This window comes from Anolis sagrei, chromosome 4 (genome assembly GCF_037176765.1).
Source record: "Anolis sagrei isolate rAnoSag1 chromosome 4, rAnoSag1.mat, whole genome shotgun sequence".
NCBI lineage: Eukaryota > Metazoa > Chordata > Lepidosauria > Squamata > Dactyloidae > Anolis > Anolis sagrei.
The window spans coordinates 181,708,313-181,728,714 of record NC_090024.1 but is presented as its reverse complement, the minus strand read 5'-3'; the positions used below and the strand labels follow the sequence as shown (position 1 = coordinate 181,728,714).

The 20,402-nt window shown below is 39.5% G+C and overlaps 1 protein-coding gene across 8 annotated transcripts in view; it reads left to right on the top strand.

Annotated features, from left to right (window-relative positions):
• Positions 1–20,402, top strand: part of ST3GAL3 (ST3 beta-galactoside alpha-2,3-sialyltransferase 3) — a 229,502-nt gene that overhangs the window by 139,674 nt on the left and 69,426 nt on the right. For 6 of the 8 annotated variants that reach the window (XM_060773338.2, XM_060773335.2, XM_060773339.2 and 3 more), the window contains 3 exons: positions 213–307; positions 13,951–14,014; positions 19,414–19,509. In XM_060773338.2, coding sequence (XP_060629321.2) covers positions 213–307; positions 13,951–14,014; positions 19,414–19,509 — 255 coding nt within the window. Of the gene's footprint in view, positions 1–212; positions 308–13,950; positions 14,015–19,413; positions 19,514–20,402 lie in introns of those variants that run through there. The other 2 variants (XM_060773341.2, XM_067467922.1) reach the window with 1 other exon arrangement.

Sequence of the window (20,402 nt, the reverse complement as noted above, 5' to 3'; positions counted from 1 at the left end):
AAATTAATAATTTTCATTAAAATGTAGTTAAAGTCTTCCTGTATTGTCAACTTTTCAACTTAATATATACCTTCGTTGATTTTAATTTGTTTGATTTGCTTCTTTTTATTGCTGGCTCATAGGCCATGCATTTTTCTAGCTTTCAGAGCTCCTTCCTCTCTCTTGTGTTTTCTCCCTCATTTAAAAAATATTTTGCCTCATTATATTTTCAGGTTCTCCAAGTCAGCACCAATGTTTCTGGATGATTCTTTCAAAAAGTGGGCAAGGATCCGGGACTTTGTACCTCCTTTTGGAATTAAAGGGCAAGGTAGGGTAATACTACAACTCCTTTTTGTATGGGATTATTGTTATTTTAGCTTCTGCCAACCTAGCAGTTCGAAACCAAACAAATGTAAGTAGATCAATAGGTACTGCTCTGGCAGGAAGGTAACAGTACTCCATGCAGTCATGCTGGCCACATGATCTTGGAGGCGTCTATGGACAATGCTGGCTCTTTGGCTTAGAAATGGAGGTGAGCACCAACCCTCAGAGTTGGACACGACTGGACTTAATGTCAGGGGGAAACCTTTACCTAGTTCTACTGCATAAGTCCTTGTAATCTTGTGTATAACATATTTCCCCATTGCCATTGCTGGGAAGACCACTGAAGTTCACATCTTTCCAGTGTATATTTTTATATGAAAAGTAAACTGAAATTGCTTGTTGATTCACAATTAAGAAGTTAGATTGACAGATAGAAAAATGGCAATAACATAAAAGAAATGTCACAAATGTTTTTATAAGTAATTTTGTAGTTAAAATTTGAGGAAACTAAAACATATTTTATAAACAGTTCAAAGAATATCTGAAATTAGATCCTTGCACTTAAACCCAATACAAATGTTAAATCAGGAGTTTGGCATATTACTACATAGTAAAGTGTAGTTCAGTTAACTGATTGGGTGCAGAAAAAACACTGATATAAATATAAAAACATGTAGATGAAAGTCTTAGAACAGGAGCAAAACACAGATGCCACAAAGACCTAAGAAAGTGGGATTTTCAAAACATTTAGTTAGCAAATGTTCATATAAAACTAAACAAATGCCTTTCAGGAAGAGCATAAAACCAGGGCCCTGTAGACTTCAATTCAAATAAATACCTGGATTGCAAGTGTGTAAAACTTACCTTGTACGATGCAAAGCAGTAGTATTATTAATTATTATTATAATTATTATTGATGTTTTGTTTCAAAAACAATAAAAGCAAGGGGCTGCCAGCCTTAGAAGTCTTAAAAAGGTCTTTGATATTATATAAAACATGAAAATAGATAAAAATCAGGGTTTTCTTAACTGGAAAAGTCCACAAAGTTCCTGTGCTATTAGATCTGTTAAGGAGGCTATTGGACTTACATGAAGATGTGTTCTGTTTGTAATTGCGATTTTTTTTTTTTGTCCTGTGATTTTCTGTCTCATCTCTGTGGTGAATTTGTTTCATATTGCAAGATATCTTAAAGTAAAGAATACAGTGTTCCCTCACTACTTTGTGGTTTGCTTTTCACGGACTTGCTGTTTCACGGGTTTTTGCGGTACTCATTCTGCATATGTGTAGTACGCCCGCCATTGGCCCGCAGCCCTGCCAGCAGTTGTCAATCACAGCTTGTTTACCAGCTTGTGTGGTGCCTTTAAATCTCTCCCTGCTTCTGGCCCCCCCCCCTCTCTCTCTCTATATATAGTGTCCCTACTTTGCGGATTTTCACTTATTGCGGTCCTGGAACATAACACCCACAATAAGTGAGGGAACACTGTATAGTGATGGTTGGTCTTGAGAGTGAACTCAAGTTGAGAAATAACTTAATCTATTTTTGTACTCGAATTGATCATGTCATTCTGTCCAGGAATGACACTTGGTGATGTGAAATTTCAAAAGGCTCAAGTAACCATCCAGTTTTGATCTGACAAAGTACAGAAGGGATGTTTTGAGAAGTACCTACGCTAAGGCATACAAAGTGTATCTAGTAATGCAATATGTTGGAAGAAGCTGCCATGTGCAGAACTATTAATACATTATATTGTAACTTGTTGAAACTCCTTCTAGTTCTATTCTGAGTAAGGTGATCAGAACAGTGCTAGATGCCCTGAAACCTCAGGCACAACATTACATAAATTTCGAGTTTTCAGCTTTTTGTAGCCTCTTTGGAAAGGTAAGTAGGATAAAGCTTAAGCGGCTGAGGGGGTAAAGGAAGGGGCCTGAGGCTGTAAGGAATTGTGGGAGTTGAAATCCCCAACACCTGGAGGACCAAAGTTTGCCCGTGCCTGATATAGACAGTGGCATACTTAAATACAAAATCTCTTCGATAACCTTATTTACTTTATTTAAGGATAGTGGGATTATTCAGCACACATTTTAAGACTTCAGTTTTGGCGGCTTGGTACATAAAGTGGTCCTGGAATGGAGCGCAGTGAGGTCTGTGTACTCAATGTGATTTTGTTGAGATGGTAGATTAAACAATGGTACAAGGTTGCTATAATTTCTGTCTTCACATTACAGATAGGTGCAATGATGTAGTGGTTGTAGTTATCCTAATTAGAGGAGCATCTCAGAACATGAGCCTGCTAGTATTATATCCCCTGTAAGTAAGAATAGTCCAAACTACTGTGGGCAGGTGGCTTCTATGTCTTTTGTGTAGGTGTCTTGAGTGTGGATATCATTTTACCCTACCCAATAGAAATGTTTCACTCCTAGCAAAGCAGATAATCACTGTAAATACAGCTATACAGCTGGTGCAAAAAGCTTAACCACAAAAGCTATTAAAATGCTGGAGAAAAGAGGGATACAGTACTGTATTGATTATGAGGCTGTTGTAGTACCAATTGTTTCCTAGATCTCAAGATGTGTGGAAACAGAAGGACTGCATGCCTCAGTGCTAGAGTGTTTTAGATCTCCCAAACAGCAGATCAGTTTTTCTGCTAAACTGAATCAAGATGGAGAACATGTACCTATTAAGACTGAATGGCTATGGCAGTTTTTGGTTTCCATTTCCAGGCTGTTTTGTCACAACCAACCACCACAGTGTTATGTAAATTTAGAGTCTTATACTGGCTTTCTTTCAGTTAAAAACACATACTGCTGTTATTGAAATGGCTGGGAGCTGAAGCAATGGGAGCTAAAGAGCTGAATGGATTGTTTAATGCTCCCATGGGACAGAACTTTGTGCCAGGATTCAGTCTAAAGCAGCTTGTACGAGTGGGAGAGAAGAATTATTACCTTCAGTAAACCGGTGTGCCTAATGGCTGTGCTGACAGGCCAGGAGCGTGAGAGAGGCAAATAGCACCCCTTTGCATCACACATCACTAGGAATTCTTGCATCAGCCTTTTCTCCTTATCCCGTGGGATGCATTGAGGATGAGTAATTGTGACGTGACGATGGGATCAGCACCTCGTTAAGGTCTTCCATCAGGACTGGTCTAAAACTGGTTGAAATAGGACCGCAAGAAGGAGGTGCTGATGGGTGCCAAAACCACAACAGCCTGTGAAAAAGAGCAGCTCTCCAAAGAAGGATATGCCAGCTTGACATCAAGGTTCATCTGTGATCCTTCATGAGGGCCCTTACAATTGCCAAGGGAGTTTGATGGCTCAGTACATACTATGGCAGTGCTTGTATAACTGTTCCAGACTGTCAACCTGTTTGCCAGCATAGGGATTAATTTGAATTGGCACAGGGATTAGATTGCTTTGTTCCAATCTATTGCTTGTGGTCTGGACAGTCACTTTTCCAAGTTTCAAACTGTTGTGCTAGACAGCTTTCAGTCTCTTCATTTTGTTAATAGATTGTAGAAATCACTATGTCAGAATACAATTTTATCTCAGATCTTTGACAGGGAAGTTTGTTACATATGGGACTGGATATCATGTTTTGGGTCATATATTCCAAATATTCTTACATAATTGGAACAAAACAATTTATAGTAACCAATCTATTTGACATTTCCCAGCTTCTGTATCCAACAGTAACATGCAAGAACAATTATTCAAAAGCAATAGAAACAAAGTGCCTCTTTTTCTGAGGTCTATTATTAATCAATACCACAATAGCAAGGTTCCCAGGAAACAATAAGTATTGCAAGGTTCCCAGGAAACAATAAGTGCTGTTAGTAATTGGACATAGGTTTTAATAAAGGCCTTTCCATATGGTGTGCCACAAACCAATTTTTCAAGGATTTTTTTTTTTCAAATCTAAACCTTACGGGAAGGATTTTTACTTGCCAGATTGTAATTGCAAATGAGCAGTGTAGGTTGGAAATCAGTATTCTTAATTTGTGGAGTTATTTTCTTTTTAAGCAAAATATTGATGAAAAATTGTTTTTGTGCATATGTTGTAGGGGGTTTTTAAGGTCATGAATACACATACTCAGCAAGCTTAATTCACAGAACTTTAAGGGAAGTTTGTGGAGAACTCATTTGAAAGTATTTATTGTTCAATGTAAGTAAACTGTTGTATTTATTCAACTATAATTTTAAAAAAATCAATGAAAGAACTAATATTGAAAATCTCAGTGCAGTTACCAGTGCTTCTTCCATAGGAGTTGAGGCCAACCTGCCCAGCTTGGAAGATAAGAAAGGAGAAAGCCGGGGCTGCCAAAAAAGCTGTATTTATTTTCACCTCCTCTTTCTTCAAATATAGGGACTCCAGATATAGGGATCTCTGCTCTCTTTAGGTGAAAGGTCATGAAGAACTTTTCCAAAAAGAGACTTATGCACATGTAAGTCAATAAATCTGCTCCCCAGAAACTGGCTGTGAGGAAGCATTATCTTGAAAAGGGAGCAGAGTTATTAACTCACATACACAGATACCTTTTGTACATGCTTTGTGACCCCTCCTTGTGGGGAGCAGAGACAGCCTTTTTGACAACCTCAACCCATTTCTTCCTTCTCCCCTGAGCCCTTTCAGCTCACTAGTCAAGAAGTCTGTGTGTAACTGAGCAATCCAAAAGAACCTTCCCACATCTTGTACTGATGTAGTTTAAACTGCTTCTCATCCATCCAACCTTTATGGTTAACATAAAACACCGGTTGCAATTTTAAAGTTATTTGGCATTATTTTACTTTTTGTCACCCTTTCCATCCTTTGTCACATGCACCTAAGTTTTACCCACAATTTATTTATGGATCATAGCAAATTTTGGGCCCAAAACCTGCCCTCAACTTACCCATGAGATAGACTTATAGTTGTATGTATAGTACATACAATAAAATGAGGGGGGGGGGAACAGCATGCATTTCGTTCCAGGGTATATATTGTGATATTTTCATGTTGTATTCCCTCCTTTGAATAATTTTGGAATAATTTTCCTGTAATTGCATTAATTTTAAATACAGGCAGCCCCTGAGTTACAAGCATTCAACTTATAAATGACTCATAGTTAAGAACGGGGATGAGATAACAGGGAGTGAGAGACATCTACCCCTGGGAAGGGAGATAGTTATCATGGGGAAAAGGTGTCTCCACTGAAGCTTTATAACTAGTCCTTGTTACTACAAAAAGCTAAATTTATCAAAATCCAATTATCACCAGGACAGGAAGTGAGGTATTTATTTATTTATTTATTGTGTCAGGAGCAGACCAAACAGTTGCATTGCATTTTTTAACAAACAAACAAACAGAACACAAAGTTTGCAAGCTTGGTAGTTGATTAAATGTCCTTTGACCAGTATCTGGCCACTTGGAGTGCCTCTGGTGTTGCTGCAAAAAGGTCCTCCATTGTGCATGTAGCAGGGCTCAGGTTGCATTGTAGCAGGTGGTCAGTGGTTTGTTTTTCTCCACACTCGCAAGTCGTGGATTCCACTCTGTAGCCCCATTTCTTAAGATTGGCTCTGCATCTCGTGGTGCCAGAGCGCAATCTGTTCAGCGCCTTCCAAGTCACCCAGTTTTCTGTGTGCCCAGGGGGGAATCTCTCATTTGGTATCAGCCATTGATTGAGGTTCTGGGTTTGAGCCTGACACTTTTGGACTCTCGCTTGCTGAGGTGTTCCAGCAAGTGTCTCTGTAGATCTTAGAAAGTGAGGTGAAATCTTCTAAATAGGGGTACAGACAGCAAAACAAATAGCACAGAGTTGTTAACCCTTCCCTATGCTATCAGAAGTTCTCTCTCTCTCTCTCTCTTTCTCTCTCTCTCTCCTGGGGTTACCCTTAAAAATGTACCTGTTCCAACTTACTTGTATATTACTCTTATATTTTTTTCATTCACTCTGATTGCTCAAGTAGATTTGCTGTGTTATATTTGGAGAAATAGTTGGCTCTGTCATTAAATGAAACAGTATTTTGAGTTGTAAGGCATTTTAAAGCTTTTTTCTAGTTGCTTTCATGTTTGTGGTGTATCAGGAAAGGATGCTTGCTTCCAGATAACATTTGGAGTACCGTTTGAATGATCTCTGTAGAGAAGTAAGTGTAAAAAGTGTTGTGCCTAAGTTCCTCACATGAATACAATTTTTCTGGGATGTAATCTAAGCAAAATTAGAGGGGAAAATCTGTTAATGGGTCTTGTTTGTGATTGTCTTAGGAAAATCTGTGCGGATAGTTACTTTCAACTCCCTTTACTTTACATATGTGCCTCTGTGGAATCATTCCAGTAGAATTCCTGTGGAAACAAATGTTACGTCAGAGTGAGGCTGAGTCAGAGCTCTTCGGTTTCTTTTATGAGATCTACAGGATCAAAAGCTGTGTCTGAAAAGTTAGACATATTGGCCTCCAGAACATAGTGGAATATGCACATCAGAGCACTACTAAACATTGTCTATGCCATTCCATTCTCTTCCCTTCCCTAAACATTCCTTTAGTTGCATAGCAGCCTACTTTGACATCTGACATATTGGAATAAATATTTCTTTATCTCCGCTGATAAAATACAGATACATGCTGACACCAACATTCAAATTTGCACGAACCAGTCTATTTGTCTTTACACCTCTTTCTTGGCTTCTTGCCCAGATTTGTGCCTGGAGGAGCTCAAATTCTGTGAACAAGAGGTCTTGCCTGTTTCTACTGCCTCCCCAAACTCCTGTGTTCATTTTGCTTGACCTGCTGTGTCTTGACAACTATGCTGTAACAACACAATGGGATTTTCTAGTCCCACTCTTTCTTGAATGGGTAACTTGCCACCTGAAATATTCATAGTTTACAATTGCATCTGCTTTACAAGAGGCCTCACCTATTTTAGCCAAACTATCTTAAAACAATATCAAACCATCTGCACCAGTGGTTCTCAACCTGTGGGTCCCCAGGTGTTTTGGGCTTCAACTCCCAGAAATCCTAACAGCTGGGAAACTGGTTGGGATTTATGGGAGTTGTAGGCCAAAACACCTGGAGACCCACAGGTTGAGAACCACTGGTCTACACATTTATGTATTCCATAAGATTAAAGACATTCAAAAGGTACATTTTCCCCCAAAAGTTTCTACAGATAGGAACTATTCACTTTAAAATGTAAACGCTATTAAGCTGTATTCTACATACACAGAAAGTTCTAACAGTGCTGTGCCTATCTAGGAAGACAACTACACTGTGTTGCTGAAAGAGGAAATACTGTAAGTTCACATATTCTCAACCATGCCAGCACTGAGTATATTTACCTAAGCACAGAATTGCTCAGTAGATTTTTGATAAATCTGAGTTTTAGCCTGGATCATTTTACCTACCAGTGGAATGGCAAATTGTCAAATTTGGTTTTGTGCAAAATTTAAAAAAACTTCTTTGATAGATTGAGGCTCTTGAGTTAAATTCTTCTATAGTTATAGCCAATGTTCACACATTTATTCCTCCCTTTCCTTTTAATTACATTAACAGAGGAAAATAACTTCTGAGATAGTTATATGGTATCCTGCTTCTCTGGATGCTTATGATATACCTGTAAGCTTCAGTTTTTCTCTGTAGTGATGAGATCTGTCCTCCTCCAGATGTGTAGAATATAACATTCCTTATCAACAATGACTATGCTGTCCGGGGATGGTGGGTGTTGCAGTCTAATGCATCTGGAGTATGCCTAGTTAGGAAGGACTTAGAATATGTTTTCTAAGAATGTGGGTGTTATGGCATACTAAGCTTTGTTCTGCAACAGAAAATTGAAAAAACTGAAAAGCAACAGCCATTCCAGTCGTTCATTGGACATGTACTTGGATCTTGACTTAGGACTGACCTTTAAATTTATGTGATTCTGGAAAGGAAAAAAGTAAATATTAGAAAATTAGTCAAACAGTGACCACACAGAGATCCAGCCTTTTTTGTGTCTTTCAAGTGGAAAACTGGAGAACTTCTCTACAACATGTAAACATTGGTTGCTCTCTTTATATTTCAGCTCCTGTTGCTCTACGGCTAATGAGAAACGAGGAATGTCCTTTCCTTTCTCATCCCTACCCCGCCTAGTCCCTGATGCTTCTGGCAGGTTTCAGCTCCTTTGAGTTTTTTCCCTGGTTCCCTTTTCCAGAATCCTAGAGAGCATTTGTAATGTGAAGGGGAAACTCTCTTTTAGTATCATTTATGGCCAGCGCATAAGTGCTAATATTGGATAGTTGTCCATTAAATAAACTGCCTCATTAAATAAAAAGACAGAAGACTGGCTTACGTGTTCATCTGGCCAAATTTCGTCCTAGTGTGATTACTCACTCACTGTTTTGTTGCACTCTCTTTCTGTGCCTTTTTTAAAAAGAGAGAATTGTGTTGTTTGGTTCCTTATTTAGTGCAGCATTTTCATCTCATCTTATATTCTTTATGTGTGTTAAACAGCTGCTTTAGCTGAGAGAATGCATGAAGTGACCCAGTGTATTATGACATGTCAAATACTAATTCTGTTGTTCATTATTGTTGCACTGATGTTTTGGAATCAACACTTAAAGACATTTGTAACTCTATATGCCAGAACTTCTAAAGCTACAATATAAACTTCCCAACAACAAAATATACACAATTCTAAAAATACCATTCAAGAAGCAGAAGAAAAATAAATGAAGTTGTCTTATCTGAGAATCATCCATTTCTCAACCATGATTAATCTGAAAGTATACATTCTGGACATTTCCTTAATTGGAGTCGACATGTCGCCTTTTGAAATTTTTTGAAGTTTCAAATCCCCCTCGTCCTAGAAATAGCCTGCTCACCCTTGGGAAAAACTCCTAAAAGGCTGGAGATCAGGAGGACATCCTCTCAACCCCAGACTTAGGAAAGGAAGAGTATGTTCTATGTATAATTACATCTACATGTTGTTGTATACCAAGATTGTATGTCCTTCCGTTTGTATTAGAATTCTTGTTTAGTTTCCCTTTCCCCCCTCAATGTTGTAGATTTTTGCATTATTTTATTACAATTATATGATACAGAATTAACTGTACAAAGATTGGCATTCTACATAAAACTGAAAAGGAGGGAAAGACTAATAAGAGAGAAAACTGGAAAGGACAAGAAAGAAAAAAGAAAGAGAAAGATGAATCCTCTTCTGGCAAAGTTGTAGTGACAGAACGTATTGAAAAGAGCCTAGAAGGGCTGGTATATACCACCTTCCAGCAACATATGGCAGTTTATTGTGTTGTGGCAGCTGTATTGAGCAGAATCTGATGATCAGGACTTGGGGATAGCTCCAGCACAGAGTCCTGTGAATAATGGATTTTTATTTTATTTTTTTACAAATGGTCTAGGATTTGTATTGTAAGTTGTATGTATCAATCAAGAATTGTTTGGGGGAATAAAAAATCTGTGTCTAACTTCTGTTTCCCCCTCAAAATCTCCTCCTCGATGAGATGCAAAATACTGTTGCACTTAAACTCTATTCTATGGAAATACATAATGCTTGAATTTTTCGCATTAGATTTAATGTTTCTGGGCTTATTTTTGGCATACAGAAATAGTCAAAATATGTTGTTGATGAAATGAAGAGTAGGTGGATATGTGCACTCCTGTTCTTTATTTTTCTGCTACATATATGGTTAGTTCCTTACCACCTGATAATGTTGTTTGTGTTTGTGTTTTGCAAACGTATTTCTGAAGCCTCTCATGTAGCCTCAGTTTAAGATACACACAGGTCCATAGTAGTGCCAGATGTTCATTACCACAGTATTTCAATGAATGTGGTTACTATTTTAGCCCTAAGGAGTTCTTCAAATGCAGTTCTGAGATTCACCGTTTCTCTTTGCACACTGTTTTGGAACACTCTGTATGGAAGACACTGTGTAAACTTAGTTGGAACTGACTCATTATCATAAGTTGACTTAACTTTCTTGGAACACCACATCCCATTAGTCGTTGTTGATATATAGAAATGGGTGCTGAGTCATTAATCCCTGTTTATTCAACTTCAGTACAAAACTAGAGTGAGAAGAACCTTACAAAGAAGGAAAATGGAACATTCTCTGAAAGCTTACTGTTGTGTTATGGAACTCTGGCAGAAATCCTGCTCTACCAGATTAGACTTGCTTTATTTCAGTATATGATCTAAGACAAGGGTACTCAAACTAAGGCCCGGGGGCCGGATGCGGCCCTCCAAAGTCTATTTACCCGGCCCTCGCTCAGGGTCAACCTAAGTCTGAAACAACTTGAAATCACACAACAACAACAATCTTATCTCATCAGCCAAAAGCAGGCCCAAACTTTCCATTAAAATACTAATAGGTTTATATTTGTTAAAATTGTTCTTCATTTATATTATTGTATTGCTTTTATTTTTATTTTATTTTTTGCACTACAAATAACATTTGTGCAGTGTGCATAGGAATTCATTCATGTTTTTTTTTCTTTCAAATTATAATCTGGCCCTCCAACAGTTTGAGGGACTGTGACCTGGCCCTCTGTTTAAAAAGTTTGAGGACCCCTGATCTAAGAGTTCTGCTAGGACCATTTGGGTATATGAAGCTACCATTATACCTATTACATAGTATGAATGCTGAATTCAGATTAGTCTAGTGATGAAATTACTCAGGAATGTCTCAAACTAAATAACAGCTTTGAGAGCATGAGATATAAATGTACTAAATTATCCTTCCCCAACACAGCACACCTCACATGACTGTAACTTCCATAATCTCCAAGCACCATGTTATATCACTATCCGTATACTCTTGTTCTAATTTTTTTACAACATTTCTGTTTCCCTGCTCCAGACTCCAGTCTAATTGGTTAATTAGTTCAAAGGACATCTCTCATACCTCAGATGTCAGAGTTGAGCAAACTAAACCAAAATAGTGGGTTGTTCTAGAAGCATTCTCTCCTGACATTTCACCTGCATCTGTGGCAGGCATCCTTAAACATAGGCAAGGTCAGATTTTTTTCTTCAAGTCTTTCTACCTTTCTCCCTGCTTTTCCCTTTATCTCCCCATTTTTCTCATTCCTACCTTTCCTTCCCACACTTCCTCCCTCCATCCTGCATTATTAATGGGGGGGGTTTTTTGTACCCCTTCAAGTCATTTGACTTGTGGCAACCCTAAGGTGAATCTATCATGGGTTTTTCTTGGCAAGATATATTTAGAGGGATTTGTTTTGCCTTCCTCTAATACTGAGAGTGTGACTTGTTCAAGACTTATTCTGTTACTAAATAAGAATTTGAACCATCATCTTTAGAGTCATAGTCCAAATACTCAAACAACACCATGATGGCTCTTCCTTTTCCCACACACATAGAAAAAAATAAGTGCCCCATAACCAAAATAATTTGGTTATGGGACACTGTCAGATTTGATTGGCAGGAACTGGACAGGGGGGAGTGTTCTCCAGTAAGTTCTACTTTACCTCTCGATATCATCAACCATGCTACCCATCTGTTCCTATTTGGTGAAGTGAACTCAGAAGGTGGTTTTGGGAGATGGCCATTGGTCTGTGGAGTTCTGTTCCCATGTTGTTCTACATGAAATCCCTCAAGAGAGGTGTCTTAGAATAATAGCCTACTCTGTTTATTCTTTGCATCAAACTCCAAGGAAATTGTTTTGGTTTTAAAGCAGTGTCTGGTATCAGTCATCCAATGGATAAAGATAAACAAAGATACTCTTGGCCAGTGGAAAGATACATCTGAGAACAGGAATGTGCTGGACTGGATAGAGTTATACTCCCCTGAAAATGTAGCTTTCCAGCCTTGAACTTGAAAACCCAGGCTTCTATGGTGGTCAGAAACACTTAGAGCTAGTGCACTAACTGCACCTCTTCCTGGCAATAACAGATCGGGTCCAGGCAACGTATGCCTTAGTTATATCCCACTTGGATTACTGCAATCTGTATGTGGGACTGCCTTTGAACAGTGTTTGGAAATTTCACAGTTGGTACAAAGAGCTGCAACCAGAATGTTAATTGGCACTGCTTACAGGGATCATTCAACTCTCTTGCTTCCAACAGCTTCCCTAGCTTTTTTTGATCACAATTCAATGTTCTGGTTATGACCTATAAAGCACTATATGATGTATATTCGGGCTGTTGGCTTTCCTTTTGCCAGCAGGCAAAGACTTTTTAAAAAATAGGCTTTTAATGTATAAGCAACAAAGCTCACTGGGATTTTTTTATTTATCTTTGTAACTTTTTTACGTCTTTTCTATTATTTTGTACTGTTTTATATGGTGAGTTTAATTGTTTTAAATTTTATTGTGTCATTTAATTTAATTTCTGTTAAGATCTGTATTGGGTCCCATTCTGGGGGAAAATCAGCACATAAATGAAATAAATTTTTATTTATTAAAGAAAGGATTTTGTTCCTGCATCTCAAGTAGCAAAACCATTTGGCCTGTCCCTGGTTCTCATTTAATTTCATAGCATAGATCAGCCTTAATTTTATTGTAAGATGCCCTGTATTATTAGAGATTCTTCTAATATAAATCATTGTTTGGTTTGGAAGTTTCAGTGTTGGAAGGTTCAAGCATGATAGGGATCTTGATTGCTAGAAACACAGGAAAGGGGTGTTCCAGTGGCAGAATTAAGGCTTTTAGAAATTCTTCCTTTAAAAATATTTGAATGACTCCATTTTTGTTAACTTTGTGCTCTATTTAGTCTTTGACTGAATGTGTAATTAACATGTTCCAGAATAAGATATGCTGAGGCCTTACGCTATGTCAGATTTTAAAAGCCTCTTACAATTACACCTGAAATTATTCCCACAACTTAGCAATTTGTTTGCATTTAGAGGTCGTCATGTACTTAGACCCCGAGTTATAGCTTACTTATCCTGTCCATAAATCTATGTTTTTAGATATTATTATCTGATCTTGTTTGTTTAATATTTCTTTAAAGTTTTTAATATATGTATGGCATGCTAAGAATTTTATTTGACTGAAAGGCAGTGCATTAATAATGGTATGTATGTATGCATGCATGCACACACATAAATACAGATTATATACTATATAAAATAACATCATGACTAGGCATATGCAGCTTAGGTATCTTGGAAAGCAAGATCTTCCACTGGTTTTGCTATACATCTTCCTTCCACTTCCTTGTTATTTTGCTGCTTGCTCAATCGAGACAAGCTACACCAGTGTACCTCAGACTCTGCATAAACTAGTCTATGTTCCAGATTTGCATCTAATACTGTGAGACCAACTTCATGCATATTTACAAGACAATGAAGATCACTTATGGCTTAATTGCTGAGATCTGTAAGACATTTGTATATCGCAAGTACTTCTTTCCAGATGTACGAGCAAATTAAAGGAGACCTATTGTAATGTTGCATCAGTTCACAAAGTAATGTAATGTATTACTTAGGGAATCCCCGTGTTAGATGTTTGAGGAAGGCAATATATTCCGGGATATAACTTAAATAAATTGTATATATACTGATGGCTGCCCCTTTTCTTATAGATTTTGTGCTGTAACCTGCTGATGCAACCCTATTCATGTTTCCTTTGTCAGATCCTTGATACCTGAAATTATTGTTTATTCATCTTCCTTATTAAGGAATATGTGAGATGTGGAATGAACTTTCCAATGTATTATTTCTTTTCTCTACAGATAATCTGATCAAAGCCATCCTGTCAGCAACCAAAGATTACCGCCTTACTCCAGCCCTTGACAGGTAAGTAGATAGTTGTGAAAGGCAAGGCTGGAGAAGTCCATGCTTACCAGTATGAACAGTCTGCTTATAGATTCTTCATTGATTGCTTTGAAAGAAAATGAAAAATTGGGGAAAGTGTTCCTGTTCCAATCCATAGTATATGTGAAATCCAGGCAGGGAAGTTGATTTGATTTGATATTACAACCTGCTTGATTGTGTGCTTTTCAAAATAAATAGCCAGGTATCTTTCAACAAGTGCATTAACTTGTCACAACTTCCCCTGAAGTGTGACGGTATGGCAAGATGATTGTACAATGTTCCATTCAAACAAAAATATAAGGCTCATCTTGTTCTCACTAAGAGACCCTCTCCTAATAGCTGCGGTGCAGTAGATCTGGCGATAAGATTGTTTATGGGAATTTTTATCAGTTTCTGGTTGGATTGAGCTGATGATGCATACCTGTTTGTGGGCAAACTACCAGCGACACATAGATATGTGTATGGGTGGATATTTAGGTGCATTTACTTCTCAAGCCCCTGGAAAATTTACTTCTTTGGACTATTTGGCATGTTGGCCATGACATTCTGGCAACTGTAGTCTGAGAAAGGAACATTCCTAAATCTATGCTCCCCACTGTACTTGACATTTTAGTTGTGCATGGCATGCATTGGTTTGTGATTGTCAATAAACCTAACTGTACATGATGTAACTGAATATCAAATGGGTTGTTGTAGGTTTTTTCGGGCTATATGGCCATGTTCTAGAGGCATTCTCTCCTGGAGAGAATGCCCATTTTCTCTGGTGGTAAAAATGGTGGTATTAACTCAGTGATTCTGGCCATGAAAGCCTTCGACAAAGTCGCTTTGATCCGTTCTGGGCTGGACGCCGCGTTAAATGCAGTCTCCGTGGATGTAACAAGAACACCTGCTTGTCCTATTTTGATGGATTCTTTTCAGTTTGTGAAACCTGAGGATGTGGACAAGATACTTGGAGGAATGAGGCCCACCACGTCCATCCTAGACCCCTGCCCATCCTGGCTTCTGAGGGAGGCCAGAGGGGGATTGGCTGAGTGGGTAACAGTGGTGGTGAATGCCTCCCTTCGGGAAGGCAAGATTCCAGCGAGCCTAAAACAGGCTATTATAAAGCCGCTGTTGAAGAAACCATCATTGGACCCCACTAAATTGGACAACTTTCGGCCTGTTTCCAATCTCCCCTTCTTGGGCAAAGTCATGGAAAGCGTGGTGGCCTCACAACTCCAGGTATTCTTGAGAGACACGGATTATCTGGATCCGGCACAGTCTGGTTTCAGACCGGGACATGGTACCGAGACGGTCTTGGTCGCCTTAGTGGATGATCTGCGCCGGGAGCTAGACAGGGGGAGTGTGTCCCTGTTGGTGCTCCTGGACCTCTCAGCGGCTTTCGATACCGTCGACCACGGTATCCTTCTGGGGCGCCTTGCGGAAATGGGCCTTGGGGGCATTGCTTTGCAATGGCTCCAGTCATTCCTGGAGGGCCGCACCCAGAAGGTGTTATTGGGGGACTCCTGTTCCGCACCACAACCTTTGACTTGTGGGGTGCCACAGGGTTCCATACTGTCCCCCATGCTGTTTAATATCTACATGAAGCCGCTGGGCGAGATCATCCGGAGTTTCGGGGTGCGGTGTCATCTGTACGCAGATGATGTCCAACTCTGTCACTCCTTCCCACCTGCTACTAAGGAGGCTGTCGAGGTCCTGAACCGGTGCCTGGCCGCTGTAACGGTCTGGATGAGGGCGAACAAACTGAAATTAAATCCAGACAAGACAGAGGTACTCCTGGTCAGTCGCAAGGCCGAATGGGGTATAGGGTTACAGCCTGTGCTGGATGGGGTCGCACTCTCCTTGAAGGCGCAGGTTCGCAGTTTGGGTGTGACCCTGGACTCATCGTTGAGCCTGGATCCCCAGGTTTCAGCAGTGACCAGGGGAGCATTTGCACAGCTCAGGCTCGTGCGCCAGCTGCGCCCGTATCTCGGGAAGTCTGACTTGGCCACGGTGGTACACGCTCTGGTCACATCCCGCCTTGACTACTGCAACGCTCTCTACATGGGGCTGCCCTTGAAGACGGCCCGGAAGCTTCAGCTGGTTCAGCGCGCGGCAGCCATGTTACTAACTGGAGCGGGTGGCAGAGAGCACACAACGCCCTTGTTGTCCCAACTCCACTGGCTGCCGATTTGCTACCGGACCCAATTCAAGGTGCTGGTTCTGGCCTACAAAGCCCTAAACGGTTCCGGCCCAAAATACCTTTCGGACCGCATCTTGGCCTACGAGCCCACGAGGACCTTGAGATCATCTGGGGGGGCCTTTCTCTCGATCCCGCCTGCCTCACAGGCACGTCTGGCGGGAACGAGAGAGAGGGCCTTCTCGGTGGTGGCCCCCCGGCTGTGGAACGCTCTCCCTGCAGACATCAGACAGGCGCCCTCCCTCATGTCCTTCCGAAAAAGCCTCAAAACATGGCTGTTCGAGAAGGCATTTAATTGAGTGCTATAACAATGTGGTAAAGATGACTGGAATGGAACAAGGTATATGAGACTGGTTATGATTCCACTAAGAGACGAAGCGGATTTTTAACGTAGTTTGTAATTGTCGTATAGTTTATATGTTGTTGTAATTAGCCTTTTGTAAATTGTCTTTATATGTATTGTACACCGCCATGAGTCGCCCTTAAGGGCTGAGAATGGCGGTTAATAAATGCATCAAATAAATAAATAAATAAATTCGACAATACATTGAATATCAAATTCTTGCTGCTGAAGTCTGGTTAATTATGATGTTCTTGAGCTCTGTCTATTTTCTTAGTGTCATGCCATATTTTGCTAGATATTCTTTTTTGTAGCTTCTTTCGTTGCTTTAGGGTGTCTAGCTAAATATAATCCATGTTCTAAATTCAAGACTTCGACATAATCAAAACACTAGTCCCAGCTACTGATGACCCAATAAATGAATGAAATGTAGTTGAAGCTAGTCACCTAATTTGCCCAAAATTTGAGTAACTAATAGCTTTACTCTCAAAACAAAATATATGGATTTATTTCCTAGAACTGGAATGTGTTTGGCAGAGTTTGAACTGAGGCATGTGAAAGTGACAGGAAAGACTCATGAGAGTGAGGAAATAATGGTTGCTGGAAAACAGATAGGAAGCTGTGGACAATAACATATTTTATTGTACAGTATAAATTCCACCTGGTTTTTGGAATCCGACAAGTTTTGACAAATGGATTTTCAAGCTTTTACCAGATGTTTGGTTTAGGTAATGTGGTGTTCATAAAACGAGAAGACTGATTATCCTGTTTTTACAGAATTTGTGTGAGGATGAGTTAAATAAATACTGTAAATCACTCTGCATATTGTAAGTGTCATTAAAATTGGACTGCAATTTTCTAGTGATTCAGGAAGCCTTTTCTTTGCTCTTCAGCCAAAATTCCACTCAGCATCTTATTTGCCCAGGAGTATTTCCAAATGTCTGCCTTATTTCTGATGTGATTGTCTTTTGCATTTCTAACCTGGTCTACAGGCAATCTTATGTTGCATTATCTTTTCTAATAGTCTTTTGAGGCAAACTGTAAAGTTTCCCCAAACATACTATTATTTATGGCATCCCACAGAATTCCCACTTCCCTTTTCTTAATGACAGAGGGATTTAGTCTAACCCCAAATTGGCTGCTGTACGCAATTTCTTCACACAATATGTATATTTTAAAATAGCTTACAGAATGATGGGGAAGCGTAGATGCCGTCTGCATTTTTTTCTAATGTCATATTAGTAAACCCATGCTTTTGTGTTATTCAACTCCTTCTGAACTGAGAGGAAGCTCTGTTAACTCCTCTTGATGAAATGATGAAGGAGCTCGTACTAGCCATTTTGGCTTGCGTAAGAGGGACACAGTATTTATGGTACTTACTTTGCATTTCTATCCCACTTTTCATCTCTTTTGATAAATGTAACATATGGTATATTCCTTCCCATATTTTATCACAGTAACCTTGTGAAGTCAGCCAGTTATGTCTCAAAGGAGTGTGACTGGCCCAAGTTCAGCCAGTGAGCTTTCTAACTATGTATGTAGAGATTGGAACCTGGGTCTCCTTCACACTCACCTAACATTAATTAAGACTGTCCTGTAGTGGTTGTCAAATACAATTGCATTTAAGTAAAGTAACAATTTGTGTGATAGAGGCCCCTACCACACAGCCGAATAAAATCTCATATTATCTGCATTGAACTGGGATATATAGCAGCGTGGATTCAGATCCCAGTTCAAAGCAGATATTGTGAGATTTTTCTGCCTTGATATTCTGGGTTATAGGGCTTTGTGGAAGGACCAAGAGTTTGGTCATTTTTTCCAGCTCTCTGAGACAAGGACAAAAGGAAATGAGTATAATAGCAGAGGAGTGAGCTAGATAATAGTAATATAAAAGCAAAAACAAAAACAAAACAAAAACAAACCCCAATCCTCCATTTCATTAGAACGTTAAAAGTCCTTTTAAAGCAACAATGTCTTTGTTTCATCAGTGGGCCCTTCCACACAGCCATATAACCCATAAAGTCAAGGCAGAAAATCCCACAATATCTGCTTTGAACTGGGTTATCTGAGTCCACACTGCCATATCTTCCAGTTCAAAGCAGAACATGTGTGATTTTATTCAGCTGTGTGGAAGGGGCCTGTGTTTCTTTGAGGTTTATAGCTGGATAATTCTGTTAAAATTTACTGAAACCTAGCCTCAAGTGGCCTTTTGCTTGGAGGGTGGGTGGGGTATCTGTTGGCAGGAGGTTCCTTTTGAGTTCTTAGAAGTGCCAGCCAGCTGCAGCTTTGCCTAACGTTTGCTGAAATACAGCAGGCCAGCATCTCAGTAGTTTTGCATCTTACACTTATTGACCCACTCAAGTGTCATTTACCCAATAAGGATTACCAGTCATATTTTTCTTAAGCATGTAATTGGTTCTTGTCCCTGCATGTTTGGGAAAGCTGCCATATACAATCATGCCGTGCTGTGCATGATTAAATAGCATTTGATTAAGCAGTCACTAATCTTTTGAGCAAAAGGGGAATGATCTTGTGCTCAGTTTCACTGTATAATATGGAATGGGAAACTTTTCCCTTGCAGTTGTTGGTTCATTAGGAATTGAAACATTCTGTTAGCTATTTAAATGCAGGGATTTCACTTTGAGCCAGTAAGCCTATGATATGGTGAGAACAGTTCCTCCCTTGGCTGCTGTTGCTGCCACGCTCCCTGTACTATAAAGTGTCAGTCTGTTATTATGAATTAATACAGTACAGTCTCTTGGTTATTCTTGCAGTGCCTGGATCACTTCTTGACCAGAGACAGCTCTACGCTTGTGCTTTGTGCTGTTTAACCAACTGCCCTTCTCTGTGTTTCCTCTTCAGTCTCAGTTGCCGACGATGCATTATTGTGGGAAATGGTGGCATTCTAGCAAACAAGTCGCTGGGGGTGAAAATTGATGATTATGACATTGTTATCAGGTGAGTTGACTGGGATGTTGTGTTATGTGCTTCTTTTACTGTTTAGGATGTCAACATTTAGACTAAGCAGTGAGCTGCTATGGTTCATATTATGAGAATTAATATAGTATGAAGTTATTTTTAAGCTTTTGAATCTTTTAATGTCTTACTCCTATTTCAGTGTTAGAAATTGCTATCTGCTTGTGGTCCATAATCCATTCTTCTATTTTCATGGAAATCTGTTTAGTAATATATTTGTCATGTTAGTCTGTTTTGCATCGATGGCAAGTATCCTCAGAGGTTGTGACCTCACAACCTCTGAAGATGCTTGCCATAGATGCATGCGAAATGTCAGGAGAAATTGCCTCTAGAACATAGCCATATAGCCCGAAAAAACCTACAGCAACCCAGTGATTCCAGCCATGAAAGCCTTCGACAATACATTAGTCTGTTTTGCCTAAAGTTACTGGCCAATAGCAGTCAAAATAGCACTGGGGAAAACATTCCAGTTGGCCATGCACTTATTATCTTTAGAGCTACTGCAGAGTGTGAACTGTTTAGTGGGAGAAGGGTTGAGGGAAATAATGAGTCATGCTCAACCGTGTTTTGGCCAGACACAAAAATGATTACAATATCAGAGTAATTACCTCATCACACTAGAGAATTAATCCACTTTAAATCCGGTTTCTGCCTCTTTCAGAATTCTGGGATTTGTAGTTTAGTCAGGCTGTTAAAGGCTCCTCCCTAAAATACAAACCCCAGAATTCTGCAGGAGGCAGCAACCGGATTTAAAGTGGATTCATTATCTAGTGTGAAGAGGCCCTAAGACCATCTTTCTGTGCCACATTTGTTGTTGGGGATAAGGACTGGTTTAAAAGGCAATAAATGGAAAAGTTTTAGGCTTTGGTCAGGCA